The sequence below is a fragment of the Pituophis catenifer genome, unplaced genomic scaffold, assembly GCF_029215685.1.
Source record: "Pituophis catenifer annectens isolate HBS135680 unplaced genomic scaffold, rPitCat1.0.hap2 SCAF_4, whole genome shotgun sequence".
Taxonomy (NCBI): domain Eukaryota; kingdom Metazoa; phylum Chordata; class Lepidosauria; order Squamata; family Colubridae; genus Pituophis; species Pituophis catenifer.
In genome coordinates, this window is record NW_027256884.1 from 24,701,042 (window position 1) to 24,722,698 (window position 21,657).

At 39.4% G+C, this 21,657-nt stretch overlaps 1 protein-coding gene across 1 annotated transcript in view; it reads right to left on the bottom strand.

Moving 5' to 3' along the window:
• Positions 1-1,566: 1,566 nt before the first annotated feature.
• Positions 1,567-21,657, bottom strand: part of UGGT2 (UDP-glucose glycoprotein glucosyltransferase 2) — a 71,256-nt gene continuing 51,165 nt past the window's right edge. Inside the window, exons 28-39 of the mRNA XM_070943209.1 lie at positions 20,833-20,991; positions 18,999-19,084; positions 12,712-12,796; positions 12,500-12,579; positions 10,479-10,577; positions 9,965-10,049; positions 7,983-8,165; positions 6,141-6,301; positions 5,776-5,890; positions 4,002-4,118; positions 2,385-2,529; positions 1,567-1,748 (exon numbers count right to left, since the gene is read on the bottom strand). Of these exons, the coding sequence (XP_070799310.1) occupies positions 1,726-1,748; positions 2,385-2,529; positions 4,002-4,118; positions 5,776-5,890; positions 6,141-6,301; positions 7,983-8,165; positions 9,965-10,049; positions 10,479-10,577; positions 12,500-12,579; positions 12,712-12,796; positions 18,999-19,084; positions 20,833-20,991 (1,338 nt within the window). The 3' untranslated portion in view covers positions 1,567-1,725. The remainder of the gene's footprint in view (positions 1,749-2,384; positions 2,530-4,001; positions 4,119-5,775; positions 5,891-6,140; positions 6,302-7,982; positions 8,166-9,964; positions 10,050-10,478; positions 10,578-12,499; positions 12,580-12,711; positions 12,797-18,998; positions 19,085-20,832; positions 20,992-21,657) is intronic.

The following is a 21,657-nucleotide window of genomic DNA, read 5'->3' on the forward strand; positions in this document are numbered from 1 at the left end:
AACCTTGGCAACTTTAAGACTTGTGGACTTCAACTCCCAGAATTCTGTGAGTTGAAGTCCACAAATCTTAAAGTTGCCAAGGTTGGAGACCCCTGCTCTACAGGAAGCTGTGGTCTACAGAAGAGTGGTCAAAGTAATACACTTTCTTCTTTTTATATAATTTTGTGACAGGCTAACAGAAACTGTTTTATCTGTTTTGCTATATTTTGCAATGGGAGGTTGCAATACTTGATTCCAAATGGATACTTTGTCTAATTGGAAAAAGAAATGGCTGCTTTAAAAGAAACAAATACAAATTTTAGGTGTGTGCACACCAAAGTCTCTTTTCTGAATGGTTCCTGACGTTCTCTGTCGCCCTACTTTATACTAAAGAATTGGCCAGCAAGCTTAAGCTGGAAGCTCAAGAGCAGGGTTTTTCAAATGTGTTCTACAAAATTTAAGGAGAGATTAAAGGCAAATAAGAGTTAATCCCAACACAGTGTTTTCAGTCATTACAGCCTCTTGCTCAGGAGTTCTAGAATTTTTTTTTTTTATTAAATTAACCTGTTCTGGGGCCTGAAAAGGTTTGCCAGCCTCTTTATTCCCGAGATCATCAGTGAGCCCAGCAAGGCTGAGATAATTAAATATATTGAGGAAGATCCTTTAAGATCACAGAAAACACAAGACACTAAAACAGGCTTCCTCGTTAATTGACATTTTTCATCATGGAACAAATAAATGAGCATTCGAGAAGAATCAGTGATTTTTAAAATCATATTTATAAATACGTTTGAGACAGAATAATTTGTCACGATCACTGTGAAATCTTTGCAGATTGTAGAATGCCTTAACCTAGTAATGGCTGCTTGGTGTTTCTGGCCCACCTGTAAAGCCCTGATAACCTGAGTTAACAAGCTTTGCACAACCAACCACAGCTTCTGAACAATCTGAATATTTTAAAAGCAAAGAGATCAGAACTGATTTTTAGGGTTCAAACTCCTCAATGATATGACAAAGTTACATCCCTCCGAGTTCAAGGAGCAGAGTATTTGCTCAATAAAGCCTCAGAGTTTTTATTATCAATGAGTTAAGATACTTTTAAAATGCTCTTTGCAAGTTGATTGCTATTTTAGAATGACTATGCAGAGCTAATGATTACTTCTGATGTCACCACCATTATCCATACCTGTCCCCAATCATCCTTTCTAACTTAAATAATGGGAGGTAATATAGAATCTATGGCACAAGTTTGTTCAGTTTGCTTTCCTCTTTTCTGTTACTTTTTGCAGATGGAAAAATTTGACCACAGTGAATATATGTGAATATTTTTTCCATAATGGGAAATCTGGAACAGGATGCAGGAGTCTCCTGGAGAGAGGGAGGGGGCTCACTGAAACAGAATTTTCAGAAAGTGATGAGGAAGGCTGAATAAAAAGATTAATAAATAATTTCAAGTTTTGTGTTAAGTGTGAAATATTGTTACAGAAGCCCTTACAGGAAGCATTTTGAAATTTAAATATAATACTGCATTAAGGATTCCATTTATTTTCTATATAGAAAGGCACCCAGATACCATCATTTCCAAATACATTTTATTTACTGGACATCTTTTACAGTCTGTTAGTTCCATGCCATGTGCAAGTCATTTTTTTTTTAAAAAAATTGCACAAATACACAATGTATCTCAATTACATTAATTAAAAGCAGTCTTTGTTTTCTGTCTGTGGTTGGCATTGACAAATATTCCTAAAGTTCATCATGCTTGGACTCTGTAAAAGAATTTAATATTATTAATTCTGAATGCACATCACTACAAAGCAAGACAATATTAAAACTGACTGGTATTCTCTTTGTTAAAGTCATTCTCTCACCATTCCTTTTTTCTATCATCCCACCACTACAATGTAATGAGATAGGAAACTACCGTGTTTCCCCAAAAATAAGACCCTGTCTTACGTTTTTTTGAACCTCGAAATAAACGCTTGGCCTTATTTTCGGGGAGGTCTTATTTTGGGGCGTGTGGAGCAAGATGGGGCTCCTCTTGCCGTCTTATCTGATTTCCAACTGCGTTTAAATATTTTCGGGGAGCACTTATTTTCGGGGGAGGCTTATTTCAGTGCATGCGCTCAAAAGCCTGATTGGGCTTATTATCAGGGGATGTTTTATTTTTGGGAAAACGGGATTTTTACGGAAGGTGAAAAAATATAAATTAAGATTGCTGAACTGCACTTAGGATGTACCCACCCTCCGAATCCAACCAACTGCATAGGATTAGGGAGACAACATTAGAGAAGATACCCATGCAATGTTATCTCTTCAAGGAAGATAAACAAAACAAAACCAAACAATCCTCTTCTCTTCCCAGGGCAATTTCATGAGCTACAGAAGTTTCTCCTTTGTCTCACCTTTTGGATGTAATTGGGTCCCGTCTTTCTTCTCGTTTCTGATGCGATTTATTAACTTCTGTATTTCAGAGTCATAATCTGTCCATTCAGGAACAATCCTGATAGCAGCTTCTAGTTTAGGTTCCTTCGTTTTGGGATTGTTGCACTGAAATATATATATTTTAGGAAAAAGGCTTACCATGATTTAAAGTCCGAAACAAAACCCTATTGCTACAAAAGAAAAATAACCATGAAAAGAACTACATGTATTAAAATGAAAATGGGGGGAGTTGTAAATGAGTTACATTATCAAAAATGTCAAATGCTATGGACTATGTGAGATAATTAGTCCAGAATGTAAAAAATCCTAAGGTAAATCAAGAATGTTTCCATTTCTACTGGCTCCAAATGACAGCTGAGAAAGGGAAACAAACCAAATTCGTTTTCCAAGTCTCTGCTATCTCCCTGTTCTCCAACACAGGACTTAGACCCTGAGGGCCCCCCAGCTTCTCAATGTAAACTTCTAAAGCAGGGGTCCCCAATTCCCGGTTCGTGGACCAGCAATTGGGCCGTGACACCAGAAACCAGGCTGCGCAAACAAGCGAAACCCCATCCACGGGATGCAGGCTGCATGCGAAATCACGCCCCCTCTGGTCCACAGAAAAATCTCTCCACGGAACCTGTCCCTGGTGCCCAAAAGGCAGGGGGCCGCTGTTCTAAAGTATACATCATTTTTGTTGCCCACAGTACTATTGCACAATGGAATTATGCTGACATACTGGCAATCATTATGCAAATGATTCTGGGGGAAAATCAGATATTAATATTTTATAGAGAATAACTTGTCATGCTTTCCAATTGCTACTCTATTAAGCTGCAGAAACATCTGGAAAGCATTCCTTTTATAAACAGAACTATCTGTCACCTGCTCTCTGGAACCCACAGCTATCTATCTATTTGGATTGGCTCCTCTGAACTGCGCGCTCGTCTGAACTGCAACCCAGAAGAGGAGCTGCCCAGGGTGCATGCGCATGCCCGAAGATTAAATTCTGGTTTCTGGCGCGTGCATGTGCGCCAGCCAGCTAGTCTTCTGGGGTTCTGGCGCACATGCATGCACGCTGATCAGCTGGCTGGCGTTCATACTCTTCCAGTTTCCAGCACTGCCGCACGCACGAAGGCCAGCTGATCATCGTGTGTGCATGCACGCCAGAAACCCGGAAAAGGAACGGGTGACGCCACGCGTGCCAGGCAACATGACTCCGTGTGCCACTCCACGCACACGTGCCATAGGTTCGCCATCATGGGGCTAATCCATGTGTGATCAGGTTTTTCTTCTCTCTTCCTCCAAGCTATGGGATATAAAGTACAACAGAAATATGGAACAGTAGTTCAAGATGCTCTGAGAGATAAATCCTGTTAATGCTGCAAATTCAGGCAGGACCCACAATGTACCACGATTTCATGGTTTCCATGATTCAGCTGTTAACTTTTACATCTAACAAAAATGGAGACAGAATTTTGACTCCCAAATATCTACGTTATGGCTAGTTAGGATTCCAAGGGACTGGGAAAAAAATGCTGCTATGAAACTGCTTATAGCAGCTCTTCCTAACTTCACTCCATTTTACACCCACTCACCAGATCAATGGTTTTAGCCTTTTGTTTTGATTCATTGCTGCACCAAGTTTCACACCATAGCCATTCTTGAGGGAGAGATTTAATAGGCACCTGATGAATCATGTTATTTGGAAGATCCTAAAAAGGTAAGATTTAGAATTGTTATTCAGAAAACAATATGCTGTCCATTGAACCTAATATATTTTCTGTGCTGGTTGAATTACAATTGCCATCAAGCTCAGACAATGCAGGTATATTGGAGAACAAAACTTGTATTCCAACCTTCTAAGAGCACCTTGGGTGTTGCTTGGGAAGAGGGGGTAAAGTATCACACATAACCTTACCTTAGTTTTCTTTGTTACTTTTTACTTTACTTTTGAATGTATACCGTACTCAAAACTACAATACAAAATTTAGTCAGCAATACCAAAATAAAATTTAAATTTAAAAAATCCAACAATAATAAAAATTAATGCAATAATAAAAGCTAGGCAAGATATATCAAGTACTGGAAGATTGGTCTAAGGATAACCAGAGTGATCACGGTAATCAAGTAATGGAGTTGAAGAAAACTCCTTCATTGGCAGCAGCTAAACCAAATCTAGTATGATGCAAGTATGGGGCTAAAGATTTATTTATTTATTTATTTATTATATTTCTATACCGCCTTTCTCCCGTAGGACTCAAGGCGGTGTACAATCAAGAAAAAGATAGATACACAAACATCATAAAATTGCTAATTAAAATTATTATTATAACATAGTTTGGCCCAATTAAATAGAAGAATTAAATAAATTAAATAAAGATGAATTCTAACAGGCTTGAGGTTATCATGATAGACATGAATTCTGAGCCACTCTTCATTGGCAACCTTAGCATGGACAGTAATCTCCCAAAAAAGAGGCTAGAGTAGTTAAGGGCCAGGCTAAAGATCACCTCAACTGGGGCAGACAGTACATTAACAGTATCCCTACATTTTCTTAAGACACCCAAACACAGCAACATGAGGCTTCACCCATTTCTCAAGCAGTGTCATGCCCCTATTGGAGTCTGAATCTGGAGGGGAAGAGGAACAGCTGACAGAAAGCGAGAGTGTGGCTCCATTGGCTGTGGAAGAAACTGGGGAAAGGCAAAGTCAGGCTGGGCAGAGCAGGGGAGAGGTAGAACAAGGGAGAGGAGGTTCAGATGAAGACCAAGGCCCATCCCCTCCTCATCCTAGGCAGTGCAGGGAGGAACGGAGAAGAGAGCAACATGGGTTGCGTGGTTTACGAGGGAGGAAAGGGCCCCGATTCCCTTTACAAGGCACACCTGCTGATGGAGTTTAAAGGACAGGCAATGGGAGGGGCGGTTGTCGGGAACAAATGCTGAGTTCATCTTGTGTTTATCTGAGTTCCTGGCATCCTTCCAACCGGTTTGATTTACTGCCGTGCTACTTCACTTCTGGAACTTATCTTGCTGCCCTGCCGGATTAATTGCCTTATCTTGCTTTGTTGGATTTATAGTTGAAAGTTTTCTGCTTACAACATTTGGGACTGAAATATTGTGAGCCAAAGACTATTACAGGTTGGTGGAAGAGCTCTCTCCAGGCCAGAGAGTTGAAAGGGACATTGGGGGCACAGTTGGTGATAATAAAGGGACTCATATCAGTTCTTTGGCTGTCTTGCCTTTGTGTCATGCCCCGGCTCATCACAAGCAGGGCTCTATAAATATGCCAGTTCAGCACTTTTTAGCCACAATGAAATCCTGGGTTAACAGAGGTTTTTCTTGGTAGCTTATATTATGGACTACAGCATACCTGATCTAGGTTGGATAAACTGTTTGGATCCTGACTAAGTGCTTGATATTGACCTCGGAGTCTGTCCCCTGCAGCAATCTTCCGGAATATCTTCAGGTCCACAACATATAACGCACTAACCAGAAAAAAAAAAAATTACAACAGTGCATTAGGACTTGTTTCTTGCCCTTGAAAAAATGGATTATTATCAAAATGTTGCTATTATCATTGGTTGAAATACATAAAAAGGACATGATGTTTCTATGGTTTGCCGTGGCCTTTAGAGAATCCCATACAGTGAGATTTTCAATGCATAACTTTTGACAGAAAGGCTATTAATTGGTACATGGAGAGAGAAGAGGAACAGATTTGCATGTTTTTCCTACCTGATGTGATACTTCTTCTTCCCAAGGTGTGAAGCCCAATATCCTGACTTCCAGAAACGGTAGCCATCCATTTCTCTACGACTGTCACAGAAAGGAGTGTAACCATAAGGTGCACCTCTTAAATTTAGATCCCGGAGTTCTTTCAGATCGCTTCTTACAATCTAAATATTGGAAGAAAATAAAGAGGGGGCTATAAATTCCTGATTATACAGTTATTGATTACAACTGTATTTATTTATTTTCCACATTTCTAAACCAGACATCTTATTCATTAAGATAAATTTTTCCATGCTCTACCATATATCTGAAAATAGGTTCAGTTGGGTCATTGGTTTATGTTACTTACTACATATTAATTAATGAATTAGCATCGAAGTGTGTGTCAGTATGCTGCATATCCTTTCGAGTGGCTGAGAAGAGAGAAACAGTACAGAATAGTGTGAGCATGCTTCTGCTAATGCAGGTTTCGTTATGCTTGGGATCTACTGGCCAAAATGCACCAAACATGGATTGGTATTGCCCTTACCATTAACAGGAAATGCTAGATGTGGTACAACATATCTCTGCTGTATGACAAGGCAGTCCACATATTGTCTGTATGTATGTGAGAACATTTAGACCAAAATGCTGCCATAGAATGGAAGACTAAACCGCTAAGCCATTTGGTGGCAGTCATGCCAGCATGGGAGATTGCTATTTGGGCAAAAGAAAAACATGGAAAAAGAGCATGAATTAATCACTGAAGTGAAAGGGAAAAAAATGGAGATACAGTGCCTCCATAAAACCAAGAGAAAGAAGAAGGGGACCTGAGTGAAGGTGGACTGATTTGGACTGGGTGAAGTTCAGCCAATTTTGCTCCTTCATTTTGATTTTTTTGATTTTTGATTTTATTGAATTTGTATACCGCCCTACTCCCGAAGGACTCAGGGCGGTGAACAGCCATAGAATAAAACATATAAATACAAAATTTAAAATAGAAATAAAACAAATTAAATAATTTGGCTGAACAAATTTAAAACCCCAATAATTTAAAACCAAATTTAAAATTCCCATTTAAAAAGGGGAAAATTTAGGTCAGGCCAGCTTGATGAAATAAGAACGTCTTAAGCGTGCGACGGAAGGTACGCAGATCCGGGATCCTCCGTATCTCCGCGGGGAGCTCGTTCCAGATAGTAGGTGCCCCTACAGAGAAGGCTCTCCCCCTGGGGGCCGCCAGTCAACATTGTTTGGCCGACGGCACCCGAAGGAGCCCCTCTCTATGGGAGCGTATTTTTTACTTCCCAGTCTAACTTGGAGACTGGAGAGAGAAAGCATTCAAACTTCCCCAACAGATGGAATCAAATGACACAAGATATGAAATGGCACAGAGTATGGTGGTACCTAGTACTCGACTGCTTCAAAACTCAACAAATCTGGTACTTGACACATTTTGACTTGATAATTTGTCCCAGTACTTGTCGTTTGTTTGGTACTCGATGCACTATGATAAGAAGGGGACGGCTTCAGAGAACAGACAGAAAGTCAGCCATGCCGGGAAGGGTGCTGCAAAAGGAAGTGGGGGGATAGCCTCAGAAGATGGACAGGAAGTCAGCCTTGCTGGGAAGATTTCTGACATAGGAAAAGGGGCAGACAGGAAGTCCTTCCCAAATAAAACAAAGGGTCATGTGATAAGCCTCATGGTTTATTTGTTTGGCACTCATTGCTTTTAGTACTCATTGTGCCTTCTGGAATCAATTAAGGTCAAGTACCGAGGTACCACTGTATCTAGAGTTAAGCATGGACAAAGGAAACCAAGGTCAATTAAAGCTGTCATAAATACCATATTTTAACATGTCTTGTTACCTGATCGGCATCAACGAATATTATTTTCTCCACAGCCAATGGGAAGAGAACATCCAAGAAGAGGATTTTATAACCCCAGATGATTCTTTGTTTTTCTATCTCTTGATGAAGCCAGTGAGGCCATTTATATTGCACAAGCTCATAATCAAAGCCATATTCTTTAGCCATATGAGGTATAAGCGCCTACAAAACAGACATGGAGAGAAGGTAAGCTCTATTTTCATTGTTCCTGGCACAATGAATTGGTCGAAGTCACATGAAAAATGCATATACAGATTCTCACTTATATTATTTTCCATGCCTGGATATTAATTTAATGTGGTCAGTAATGAGTGAACTCTCTGCAAAAAAGACAGTACTGCATGATCAAGATTTTTTTCAGAGGAAATGTTTTCTTTATCTGCTGGAATTGTTTTATTTTTCCTGGGAACAGAGCTCCAGTCTTCGCAGGTTTTAATCTTAATGTTTGCAACTTCTCTGTCCCTCAGATCATCCATATGATTACAATCTATAATTAAACTGGCAATCATTAATGAGAACATTTCCTCTGTGCAATGCAGAGGAAATGTTCTCATTAATGAGAACATGCAGAGGGCCTTTCATGTTATCCACATACATGTCACAACAGCAGTTATTCAAGGAGCAGATTGATAGCTGCATTTTGCCTTCTGGCAAAGGCAATAATTGTTGTGGTCCGACAGCAGCCTGCAGAGCTGGCAGCGGAGTCGGACAGTGAGGAGGCTGGGGAGGACAATGGGCCAGTCCTGGAGTCAGGGGAAGGCCCGGACAAGGGCTCTGCATTGGAGGCAGAGATGGGGCCAGGGCCATCTGGGACTGATGCGTGGACTCCAGAGCCTCCAGAGGCGGACAGCAGAGAGGCAGAGGAACAGGAGGAGCCTGTTTCTAGTGCACGCATGCGAAGAGCTGCCAGAAGGCAAGAGCAGCTGAAGCAAAAAGGACAACTCGGGAGTAAGGCCAGAAAATGATTGGCCACTCCCATAAGGCTTAAAAAGCAGCAACGAGCTGTTGGGTTCTTTGTAGAAAAGCAACGTTGATTCCAGTGCTTCTTGTCAATGTCTCTTGAACTTTGTGGGGGTTTTGCCAAGAAAAGCCTTTGGCAGGTTGCCAAAGACATTAAAGATTGGTGATAAGGCCAACGGATTGATTATGAAGAATTTGTTTTGGACTAAACTGAGAATGAATTAATTTTCAGCTGTTTTAATAAAATAAATTTGTTCAGGACTGAATTGTGTTTGGTAATCATTACTTGGGCCTCGGTCACAACAATAAGGCAATTAGGCCATAAACTCAAATATGTTTAAATGTTCACAATGTCTCTAATAACAATTCAGTATACATTTAACTAGTAAGCCTTTTTTTTAAAAAAAATGAAAGCTTGATTAAAATTTGACAGGAATAAGTAAAGGCATTGGGAATAAGAATTATGTGAGGCACTTAAGACAGGACCAACCTCCTGAGGTAACAGCAGTCATCAAACATGACAGAGACTGGGGAGAAGAACATCAGTGAAGACAGAATGATGTCCAACATCTGAAAAGCTACTGAACAGACTATAGATATGATGGGTCAGTATCATTCCAGTCAAACTTTGTACATGAAATAGGAAAGCCAATTATCTTTTGCCTAAAGGAGCAAAAAATACTACACCTCTGTTTTAGACAGGGCTAGTACAGATGTAACAGAGCTTAAAAGATTCAAACTACCGAAATAAGCACGCACTACTTTTGTGATCAAAACTAGAACTACCTCAAAACTTCAAACTATTTCAAAAATTCAAAATTAGAACTACTATTATTCCAAGTTATTTAAGTTAAATCTATTGTAAAATAAAAACCAGAATTGGATTTCCCAAAACATGCTTAAATAAGCTAAAACTGACATTGATGCTTTGCAATTAGAACAGCCAAGATCTGTTGTGATTAAAATTGCAATGGATTTTAAAAATGAAATACTGTGCTTACTTTAAATGTAGGTGAAAGGTAATTTTTCAGAAACCAAAATTTTACTGGTGTCTTTGTGTGGCGTAGAACGGAAAGCATCATAACTCTGGAAAACAAGAATAATAATAATAAAACAAAAATAATCAATCACAAGTGCCTTGAGTGATTCATAGCATTCATGAGTAATATGTGCACTATTTCACAGAGATACCAAAAAGCAACTTTATAATAACTTTTTTCCCCTGAGGATAAGTTCCAGCACAAATCGAAAAGTTTGGAAGATTAAACTTCTGGTCCCGGTGACAAACCCAGATTGGATCCTGCATAGCATTTTTTCAAAAAGAATAAAATCAACATAAAGCAAGGTTTAAATACTCAAACCTTGCTTTAAAAAACCAACTAAACAAGTTCCTTACATGCAAATCTTCCACATTAAGTATTCTTCATCAGTTTCAAGGTTAAAGTACATTGGAATATACACAGTCAGCCACCCTGTCATTACTCAACAACCCCTTCACCCAAATATTTCAGATACCTTAAAAAGCGCTCATATAAATGGCCAGAAGCAACAGAAAATATATTCAATACATCAATTTTCCTCTCCAGATCTGCTTTCCAAGTTCGTCCTGTAAAACTTCAAAAATATTTTATTCAGTTTGTATTTAAGACATATAAAAGGGATCATCTTGCATTACTGAAACAAGAAAAAAGAAAAAAATCATATCAGAAGAAAAAAAGGAACGAAGACTGTAAGGTGCACAATTTATATATTTTCCAAAGTCGGTATGTATGCATTTATTGTTTCTAAGCTTCTATGCTACTCTAATAAAACAAGAATCTTTATATACAGTTATTTGGATTGAAGCAATATAAATACCAAAATCAAATCCTAATTCAAAGCAATACCTGAAACCAACCCTTACCAAAGTGTGGGATATTCTTCCCAAGAGAAGCGCTGAATCAGAACCTCAATGGCTGACAGTAATGCCAACTGGACTCGACTCAACTCGACTCATAGGGCTGGAATGAACCTTGGAAGTCTTCTAGTCCAACCCTCTGCCCAAGTAGGAGATCTTATTCCATCGTGGACAAATGAATGTACAATCTTTTCTTGAAAACCTCCTGTGATGGAGCACCCACATCTCCGGGAGGCAAGCTGTCCCAATTGATTAAACGTTTTCACTATCAGGAAAATTTTCCTTAGTTTCAGGTTGAATCTTTCTTTGAAGAGCCTCCACAGATTGCTTCTTTTCCTGCTCTCAGGTGCTTTGTAAAATAAGTCAACTCCCATTTTCTGTAACGGCCCCTTAAGTACTCGAAGACAGCTAACATTTCACCCCAGTCCTTCTCTTTGTTAGGCTAGCCCAGGGGTCTGCAACCTTAAACTCTCAAAGAGCCATTTGGATCTGTTTCCCACAGAAAACACCGGGAGCCACAAAACCCTTCCTGTGCCTGACTATTTCTTGAGCGGCCACAAAACTAGCATTTGTAATTGAATTAAACTTTCTGTTTTCTTCTGAAACTTTTCTTTTCTTGGATTTATCCATGGGGTTGAAAGCTAACGGGGTTTGAAAAGCTCGATAAACCACGTGCCGGCAGGTGTCGCACATTGGCGGTTGTGATGCATATTTTGAGTGACAGGGAGCCGTAGCAGAGGGGTGAAAGAGGCATATGCAGCTCCAGACCCGCAGGTTGCTGACCCCTGGGGTAGACATACCGAGTTCCTTTAACTGTTCATCATAGCCTCAAGACTCATCATCTTTGTTTCTCTTCTCTGCACTCCTGCTAGGGTCTCAGAATCGTTTTTGTATTGTGGTGACCAGAACTGGATGCAATATTCCAAGTGTGGTCTCACTAATACATTATAAAATGGTACTATCGCTTCTTGTGATCTTGATGCTAGCCCTCTGTTGTTGCAGCCTAGGATTTGCATTGGCTTTTTTGGCAGCTGCAGCACGTTGGTAGCTCATATTTAAGTGACAGTCCACTAGGACACTTAGTTCCCTCTCACAGTTACTGTTGTTGAGGCAGGTATCTCCTATTCTAGGGGTCACCAACCTTTCAGACCTCAGGGACAACTAAATTCATAATTTTAAATCCCGTGGACCACTAATATGAATCCAGTGCATCGCTCGCTGAAGCACCTGGACTCCCAGTGACAGGATGGGGTCCTTCAGGCACTTAGCTTTGCCGCCTGTTTCTGCAACCTTAAACACTCAAAAGAGCCATTTGACCTGTTTCCCACAGAAAACAAAACACCAGGAGCCACAAAACCTGGGTGGACATGGCCAACTCGACTCCCACCCAGTTACAGTACATGACATCCCCTCCCCAGCCATGCCTACCCAGGTTTTGTGGCTCCCAATGTTTTATTTTCTACAGGAAACAGGTATCTCTCTCTCTTATCTCTCTCTCTCTCTTTCTCTGCCTCTGTCTATATTTCTCTTTCTCTCTCTGTCTCTCTCTCTCTCTCTTTGTATCATTCTTTCTCTCTCTCTCTGTGTCTCTCACTCTCATCTCTCATCTCAAGACCCAAGTAAAGTCCAACCATTTTACCTGGCCATGGAATCCTCCTCCTCTTCTGTTGTTACTTCATTCAGGAGATCTTCATTTTCACTGTCAGGTTTTTTCTGTACCTACACATCCAACCAAACAATATTTACAGCATAGACAAAACAGTCAGCAATTTCTATTATTAATCACATTCAATGTTGACTTAATTTATCAATCATCTAAGCATTTCAATCTTAATTTGCCAGTGTACGTACCTGGATTCTGATGATTTTGCTTCTAAAACTATTTAAAACTACAATAACTTCTTCTTGACTTCCAGAAGAATCTGTTCCTTCGTGCCTAGAGAGGAAAGAAAGTAAGTTATCTTCAAATAAAAATTAGATATAATAATTACTGTTGTAATTATCACAACACTCACAGCCCCCTCCCCCCCCCCCAGTCAAAAAACCTAAGTGGTAGAAAAACACACTGTGAAGAAAATAATCATCAAGAGGCTTAGATTTAAGAAAGTCATGAAGAAGAATTGAGAATGAGGCTCTTGAGATTATTAAGCGAATGAGGCTTTTGGGCATTGCAAAATATGTATGATTTCACTGCCATTTTGGAATCTTTTCCTCATAAGAGAGTCATGTATCAGTATATATGTGGCAAATAAGATCTTATGGAAGTACATGAAATTTGGGATGATGACAAGGATGATAATCAGAAAAGACCTGCAGACAGATACTGCTAATTCCTGATTTATAACCACTCATTTAGTGACTGTTCAAAGTTACAATGGCATTGAAAAAAGTGACTTATAACCGTTTTGCACGCTTACAACCATTGCTGCCTCCCAATGGTTAGATGATCAGAACTTGGATGCTCGGCAACTGAATCATATTTATGACAATTGCAGTGTCCCAGGGTCATGTGATCACCTTTTGCAACCTTCGGACAAGCAAAGTCAATGGGGAAGCCGGATTCACTTAACAACCGTGTTACTAATTTAGCAACTTCAATGATTCACTCATCAACTTTGACAAGAAAGGTTGTAAAATGGGGCAAAATTCATTTAGCAATAGAAATTTTGGGCTCAGCTGTGGTCATAAATCAAGGATCATCTGTAATCTTCTGTAGAATGGGTGTCAAACTCGCAGCATCATGTTGTTGTCACGTGATGTATTGTGACTTTTTCCCCTTTCACTAAACTGGGGGTGGGCATGACCAGCGCATGATGCATCTGGCCTGTGGGCGCAAGTTTGACATCCCTGAAATAGAGGGAAGGTACATTAATTACTATAGCTCTATTCATTTTAGCACAGGCAAGTATTTAAGAAATTGTGGTTTGGGAAAAGTAAAATTGGTTCAATATGAAACATGACAAATTATTCCCCCCCCCGCCCCCAAAGTTTGCTTGTTTTTAACCCATTTTAAACTATTTCCAGTTCACTTATTTTTAAAACAACACTGAAAAAGGCAGGTGCTGAAGTGAGAGATAAAAGAGGCAGCTACCCATATATTCCAATTAGTGGAATATCATCAGTTATTTCAGAAAGTCTTGATTCTTAATGAATTAAGAGGCAAACATCTCGAGTCAAGCAAAACAAAGACATTCCAGCTTGTCACTTTCTGTTCATTTTGAATGAAATCTTACAAACCAGCTTTTTTTATTTTATTTTTTATTTTATTGAATTTGTATACCGCCCTACTCCCGAAGGACTCAGGGCGGTGAACAGCCATAGAATAAAACATAGAAATACAAAATTTAAAATAGAATAAAACAAATTAAATAATTTGGCTGAACAAATTTAAAACCCCAATAATTTAAAACCAAATTTAAAATTTCCATTTAAAAAGGGGAAAGACTTAGGTCAGGCCAGCCTGATGAAACAAGAAAGTCTTGAGCGCGTGACAGAAGGTACGCAGATCCGGGATCCTCCGTATCTCCGGGGGGAGCTCGTTCCAGATAGTAGGTGCCCCCACAGAGAAGGCTCTCCCCCTGGGGACCGCCAGTCGACATTGTTTGGCCGACGGCACCCGGAGGAGCCCCTCTCTATGGGAGCGTACTGGTCGGTGGGAGGCTATTGGTGGTAGCAGGCGGTCCCGTAAATAACCAGGTCCTAAGCCATGGAGCGCTCTAAAGGTGATAACCAAAACCTTGAAGCGCACTCGGAAAACCACCGGGAGCCAGTGCAGCTCGCGCAGGAGAGGTGTTACATGGGAGCGCCACGTCGTTCCCGTCACCACCCGCGCGACCGCACTCTGCACCAGTTGGAGCCTCTGAGTGCTCCTCAAGGGGAGCCCCATGTAGAGAGCTTTGGAAATGGTGGTCTGTTCTTCAACCAAGGGGATGAAATAGAGGCTGAAAGGCCATTGGGGAAGGTTCCTGCACTGACCAGTGCAGGTTCCTGCACTGACTTGAATCCCCAAACTCTCTTCGAATCTTTATATTCTAGGATTCTAGGAAACTCTTTTGTGGAAACGACTCCACTTTGTTTTTGACTGCTGGTTTCCATTTTAGAACCCAAATGTTAAAAGCTGAATCTTACTGCATCAGTTGACCATGGAAATAAGTGTCACCAAAATGAGAAATTTAATAGTTGGTATTAAGGAGGCCTCTACTATTTCATCTCAATTATGGAACTTCTTCCCTGAAAAGTTGGTCTGTAGTAAGCAAAGGACATCAACTGATAGAATGCAGTAACTCACAGAGCAATATAGAAGGAAGTTAATTTGGGGAAATTAGCTGATTCCCAAGACAATACAAGGAGGAGGCAACCTATGTCCAATTTGCAGAATTCCTAGTTCAAACTCTGAAGGTGCCTAATAAAATTATAAATAAACAAACAAACTCTAGATTTAGTTGCAAGGGAATCACAATGATCAAACTGAAATCCTGTCACTTGAGATTCCAAATTTAAATCTGCCATCAATCTTAGCAACACAGCATAAAGATTCTAGTTAACAAGTGCAGCTTCTTCTAACTTATGATCTTGTCATGAATAACATCACCATAAGTGTCTAAAGGACAGAGTATTTATTACAAAGAAAACTTTCAAAATAGAAGGCAAAAAGCAAATGAATTTCTAGTGTCAGACTGACCCATGTAAGGCACCAACCAAATGCTTACATGTTTGAGTCTCAAGAAGCGCTTGGTTGTAAGCTGTACTTTGTTAAATTTATGTGTGTGTATCTTTGTTAAGTTTATTTGTGTGAGGAGAGAGAAAGAAGGGAAGAGGTAATATGAGGGTGTGCATACACATAAAGCTTACACACATTCATACACATCTTCATTTCAGTCCTAGACCCTAGCACATACAGTATACTGTACCAGATAACTATAAAACTATCTGCAAAATAAGCCAAATAACACTGTAGCCTTAAAAAGAGAGAACCTAAATTTTGACTTAAGAATAGTCAAATTCTACAAACCTAAGCCATGACCAATAAGTAATTTTACACCACTCCCATTTCATCTTATCTTACTCTCTACTTTAAAAAAGGTTCTGATTTTATTTATTTATTGAGCTTATAAAACCATCTCCCATAGTGATCATAGATGACTCATAGCAATCAATAAAAAATAAAAATAGAACAACCCTTCCTGCCACTTGTCAGACCAACCAGATTACTGACTCAAACCCCATCCTAGCCCAATGCTTGAGGGCAGAGCAAGATTTTTATGGCCTTCCAGAAGGCTAAAAGGTTTTATGTAATTTTTAGGTATCAGTTATATATTTGTGATGAAGAGGAAGAGGTTGATTACCAAACTTGTGGGTGCTCCTTTGCTGGAGGTTTTCAAGGAAAGATTGGACAATGATTTGGGCAAGGGGTTGGACTAAAAGACCTCCAAGGTGCCTTCCACTCCACTCCAATGCTATTCATTTATATTTACATTTTGATTCTCAATTTTGCTATGAAACTTTGCCAGAAGCTGCTGAAGTACAACTTGCTGTATTCCTGATTATCAGCCTTATAGGCTGGACCATTGAGAGTTGTCTCAGCCATGGCAGCTCCTGGCCAACCTGGCTTTCATTCTAGACTTGTCTTCAAACTAAATGGAAAAGCTGTAGACTTCTGATGTTGCTTAACTCTTGTGTCCCAGCATTTCCTGCCATCGGCCAAGTTGGCTATTATTAAGAGTTGTACTACAGCTGTACTAAATAATTAAATTCCTGCATGGAATGAAATGGTGAAACAGAAAATGGAGCAAAAGGGTCATGTCTAAGTTAGAAATGTTTAGGAAACCTCAGTAAAAGGAGAAAATGCAGAGCATATCAAATTTGTCGAAAATGAGGACTTCCGGTGGCTCCGCGAAACGCCGACGGAGCTCCTTTTAGGAGCTCCAGCCCCGTGACTCTGTATAGCCGCTAGAACAGCGAAAATCAGCTGTCTAGTGGCTTTAAAACTCTCTCCCAGGGAAAAGGGGGAGAGAAGAGCAGAAGGGTCTGGGCAGAGCTCCCCTAGACCCCCAGGCTTTTTTTTTTTTAAACCTGGGGTTTGCAGGGTGAGAGCTCCCTGAAAGCCCTTCAAAGCTCCGGAGCCGGGACGAGTCTGCTTAAAGCAAGCAAGCAATTAAAAGGATTATAAAGAATTTGGATTTTGGATTTTGGATGCTGGCAGAGTTAATCTGAGAGCCTTCTCTGTGGGGGCGCCGACGATCTGGAATGAGCTCCCCCCAGAGATACGGAGGATTCCGGATCTGCGCACCTTCCGCCGCGAGCTGAAGACGCTTTTATTTCATCAAGCTGGCCTCGCCTAAATCTTCTCCCTTTTAAGTGTAAATTCTAAATTTTAATGGATTTTAAAATATGGGTATTTTTAAATTATGGGTATTAATTCAGCCAAATTTATTTAATCCATTTTATTCGATTTTAAATTTTGTATATTTATGTGTTTTATTTCATGGCTGTGCACCGCCCTGAGTCCTTCGGGAGTAGGGCGGTATAGAAATTCAATAAATAATAATAATAATAATAATAATAATAATAATAATAATAATAATAATAATAATAATAATAATCCAGGAGACTAAAAATGCAAGTATTGTATGTTAACTCCGTTTTAAAAAAAAAAGATGGCGCCTTAGGGTGTGAAAATGAAACTTATAAGTGAAAGTCCTCGTTAACATCAGTAACATTGTTAAAGCTATCGGGTTATTCAAGAAAAAGATTTAAAGTGGAAGTGGAATAGAAAAGACTGTGGTATTGATTTTAACTAACTTATTATCTCTAATTTGCTTGGAAATAATTGGAGTTAATGACCTGATAGCCGAATTAATACAAACATAAAGGGACAATTGAAAAATGGCTGAAATTAAAGATGGATTATATGAGTCAGCAAACCTACAAGTAATGACTGTGAAGGACTTAAAAGACCTTTTAAAATCTTTTACTGCTGAGATAAGACAGATAATTAAAAGAACTATTCAAGATTTTAAATTGGGGAATAATAATGACTTGCTGGCTGGAAAAGAGGAAAAAATTAATCAGGACAATGCACCTTTGGAGGATAGAAGAGACATTGCTGGGGCTAAAATGGAGGTTATTATATCGAAAACACAGGTTCTGGAAGAGGCTTCCATTCAATTAACTGAGAAACAGCAAGAAGACTCTTTACTGCAGGTTGATAAATATTTTGACAAATTTTGGCTCTACAGACAGAATCAATATATAAGGAACGAACTGATGGATTACAAATGCAGGAAGAGTCGAAATGGGGGCTTCAAATTAAAGGAAACAATTCCAAGAAGAGAACGAATTCCTAAGACATACCAATTACAATTTCAAACCCAAAAATTTTTGAAAATAAAAGCAGGGGGAGGAGCAATGCTGAAGAAGAAAGAATTATAGAAGAAGGACTGGAAAAAATATAGAAAGAAAGAAAGTCTGGTCATATTTTGGAGATTGTCTCATGATGTTAAAAGATTTAATTAAAGTTGGATAACTTTTGAATTTTATGGTAGTTTTAAGGTATTGAAGTTTAAAGGTGGATAACTTAAAATATAATGGATAACTTTTTGAAAGTTTTGAAATTTATATTTTGGAGAATGTTCTGCTAATGTATTAAGAGATTTTAAAATGTTTAAAATAAGATTATGGTGTTTTGTTTTTTTTTTACAAATGTGAAATGTGATAAGAGAATTTATAAAAGAAAGGTTGAAGTATAATTTTTAAAAGGGGAGTTAACAAGTGTGAGAGAGTTTTGAATTCTGTAATAGTTAGCATATTTTAGTTTATGTTTGTTAAATGCTATATCCTGTTTTTGCTCTGGGAAGTCGGGGGGGTGAATTGGGAAGGGGGGACTTGGGTGGGGATAAAATGATGTATGATAATTGATTGTGTAATGTTTGGTTGTTTGAATATAAAAAATAAAAAACTTTTGTTTCGATAAAAATTTGTCGAAAATGCCAACTTTGATGTATCTCTGGAATCTGAAAAATGAACAGTATCTTCTGCTGCTGTCTTCAAACTATTTCTCTTCACCCCTCTTCTTTATCTTCAAGTTAACATAAAATATGTTTTATATTTACAACTGTTAGACTATAATTATGTCTTACTGAAATATTTCATAAATTTCTTCAGATCTTCCTTCACGTAATCTCAAAATCCAAGACCCTGGGTTGGCTTTTAATTGAAAATATCCCTGCAAAAGAAGCAAACAAACAAACAAACCAAAAGTTTTAGTGGATTTAGGAACGTCATACCAGGAACTAACTCCTCAAACAGATGCCAAACGGTGAAATCTACCCTTTCTGTTTGGATTTTGCTTCTTAATTAAGGCAAATACATGCACAAGCATTGTCTTAGTATTCTTTTATATTGTCGTTATTACGTTTATACATTTTCTCTACGAGTTCAACATGGTCTCTCCTCATTTTATTCACACAACAATCCTGAGATGGAGATTCACTGACAAAAAATGACTAGTCCATGATTGAGTGAGAACTTGAACTTGGTCTCCTTGATCTACATGGAACACTAAGAAGAAATGATCTAAATTAGATTCTGATGCTGGATCTTGAATCAAAAGATCAAATCTCTTTCACTTCAAGTGAGAAAGTAGATTTTTCAGATACTAGAATTAACAGACTGCTTTTCTTTTCACTGGAAGCCAATGACTTTGGGGGAGTGTGTTCCCCTATTTCAATCACAAGAAGTCTGGAATTTTCCATTTCCATTTCTTAAAGTTTTCCATTTCTTAAACAGTTTAGACCCACTTCAGCCTGTGTAGAGGCCAACAGTATCATTCTCGACATGGACCAAAACATGTGAACTATGAATGTTTCATTGTAGACATGCAGCACTTAAAATCAGCCATTCAGTGCACAGGGTGCATTAACAGTCCTGAATCCCACCATTTGAGCCACGGTGCCGCAGTGGTTAGAGTGCAGTACTGCAGGCGACTTCTGCTGACTGCCGGCTGCCTGCAATTTGGCAGTTCAAATCTCACTAGGCTCAAGGTTGACTCAGCCTTCCATCCTTCCGAGGTGGGTAAAATGAGGACCCAGATTGTTGGGGACAATATGCTGACTCTGTAAACTGCTTAGAGAGGGCTGTAAAGCACTGTGTAGTGGTATATAAGTCTAAGTGCTATTGCTATTGCTATTTTGCAACAAATTTTCAAAAGCCTCTCAAGACTTTGGGGATAGGACAGTCATGTGATCCTAGAGCCACAAGTACTACATCTGATTATATCAGGCCTGTCAAACTGGTGGCCCACATACTGGATACATCACATGCAGGCCACACCCACCCTATCTCAGCAAAGGCAAAAAACATCATGATATGTCACAATATGTCATGTGACGCGATCAAGTTTGACATCTGTGGATTACATGGTTACATCATTCTTAGATAGCCTGCTCAGGATATATTTAATGACATGGTTAAAGTGACATCATACCTTTTATTATAATATTATATTCTGATGTCATGTAATTTATTAATTCAGATGGCCAACTTCCCTAATTTAAAAGTGGCATCCACAAGCGTAGATTTTAAGCATTTAAACCAGTGGTTCTCAACCTGTGGGTCGGGAGCCCTTTGGGGGTCGAACAACCCTTTCACAGGGGTCGCCTAAGACCATCAGAAAACACATATTTTCAATGGCCTTAGGAATAATTTTATGGTTGGGGGTCATCACAACATGAGGAACTGTATTAAAGGGTCACGGCATTAGGAAGGTTGAGACCCACTGATTTAAACGCTTCAGTTTCAGTTTTCAGTGTCTCTGATGTTATTCCATAAACAATCCCTTCTTGGCAAGACAAGCTATAAGATTCAAACAGTAATAGACCACACCATTAATAATACTAGCAGGCATAGTAGATAAGAACCATGAGCATTTGCATAAATTACCATGCATATTCTCCTGCCTTAGCCAGCACTTACCAAGTTGGCCATCACAATGGTATCGACTTTGAAAGGATTATTCCTTCTTCCAAGAGTGAACTGCAATCCCCGAGGTGGCTTTCTGGTGCTCACATCATAACAATGTCCTTCCAGCAACAAATATTCCAATTCATACTCAGCTGAAACCACTCCTTCTACCTGTGAAAATGCATATTCTTTTGAAAAGCCATGCATGAAGAGTCGGAAGTATTGGACATAGCCATACACAGAGCGTTTACACTTGCTAAGGCCACAGATGTATTATTGTTGCTCAGTGCTTATAGGTAAAGGTAAAGGTTCCCTTTGCACATATATGCTAGTCGTTCCCGACTCTAGGGGGCGGTGCTCATCTCCGTTTCAAAGCCGAAGAGCCAGCGTTATCTGAAGACGTCTCGGTGGTCATGTGGCCAGCATGACTAAATGCCAAAGGCACATGGAACGCTGTTACTTTCCCATCAAAGGTGGTCCCTATTTTTCTACTTGCATTTTTTACGTTCTTTCGAACTGCTATGTTGGCAGAAGCTGGGACAAATAACGGGCGCTCACCCTGTTACACAGCACTAGGGATTCGAACCACTGAACTGCCAACCTTCTGATCGACAAGCTCAGCATCTTAGGCACTGAGCCACCACATCTCTCTTATGCTGTACCTTAGCTTTCCGTAATAAAAAAAAACTGAGTTGAGTAACATCGTCTGAAATCTGGATGTCACAAGACCGCTTGTATCAAATTACCAAAGAGCCTTGGTAGTACAGTGGTTTAAGGAACCCTGTTATTAAACTGGTTATTAAGACCAGCTGCCTGCAATTACTGCAGGTTCGAATC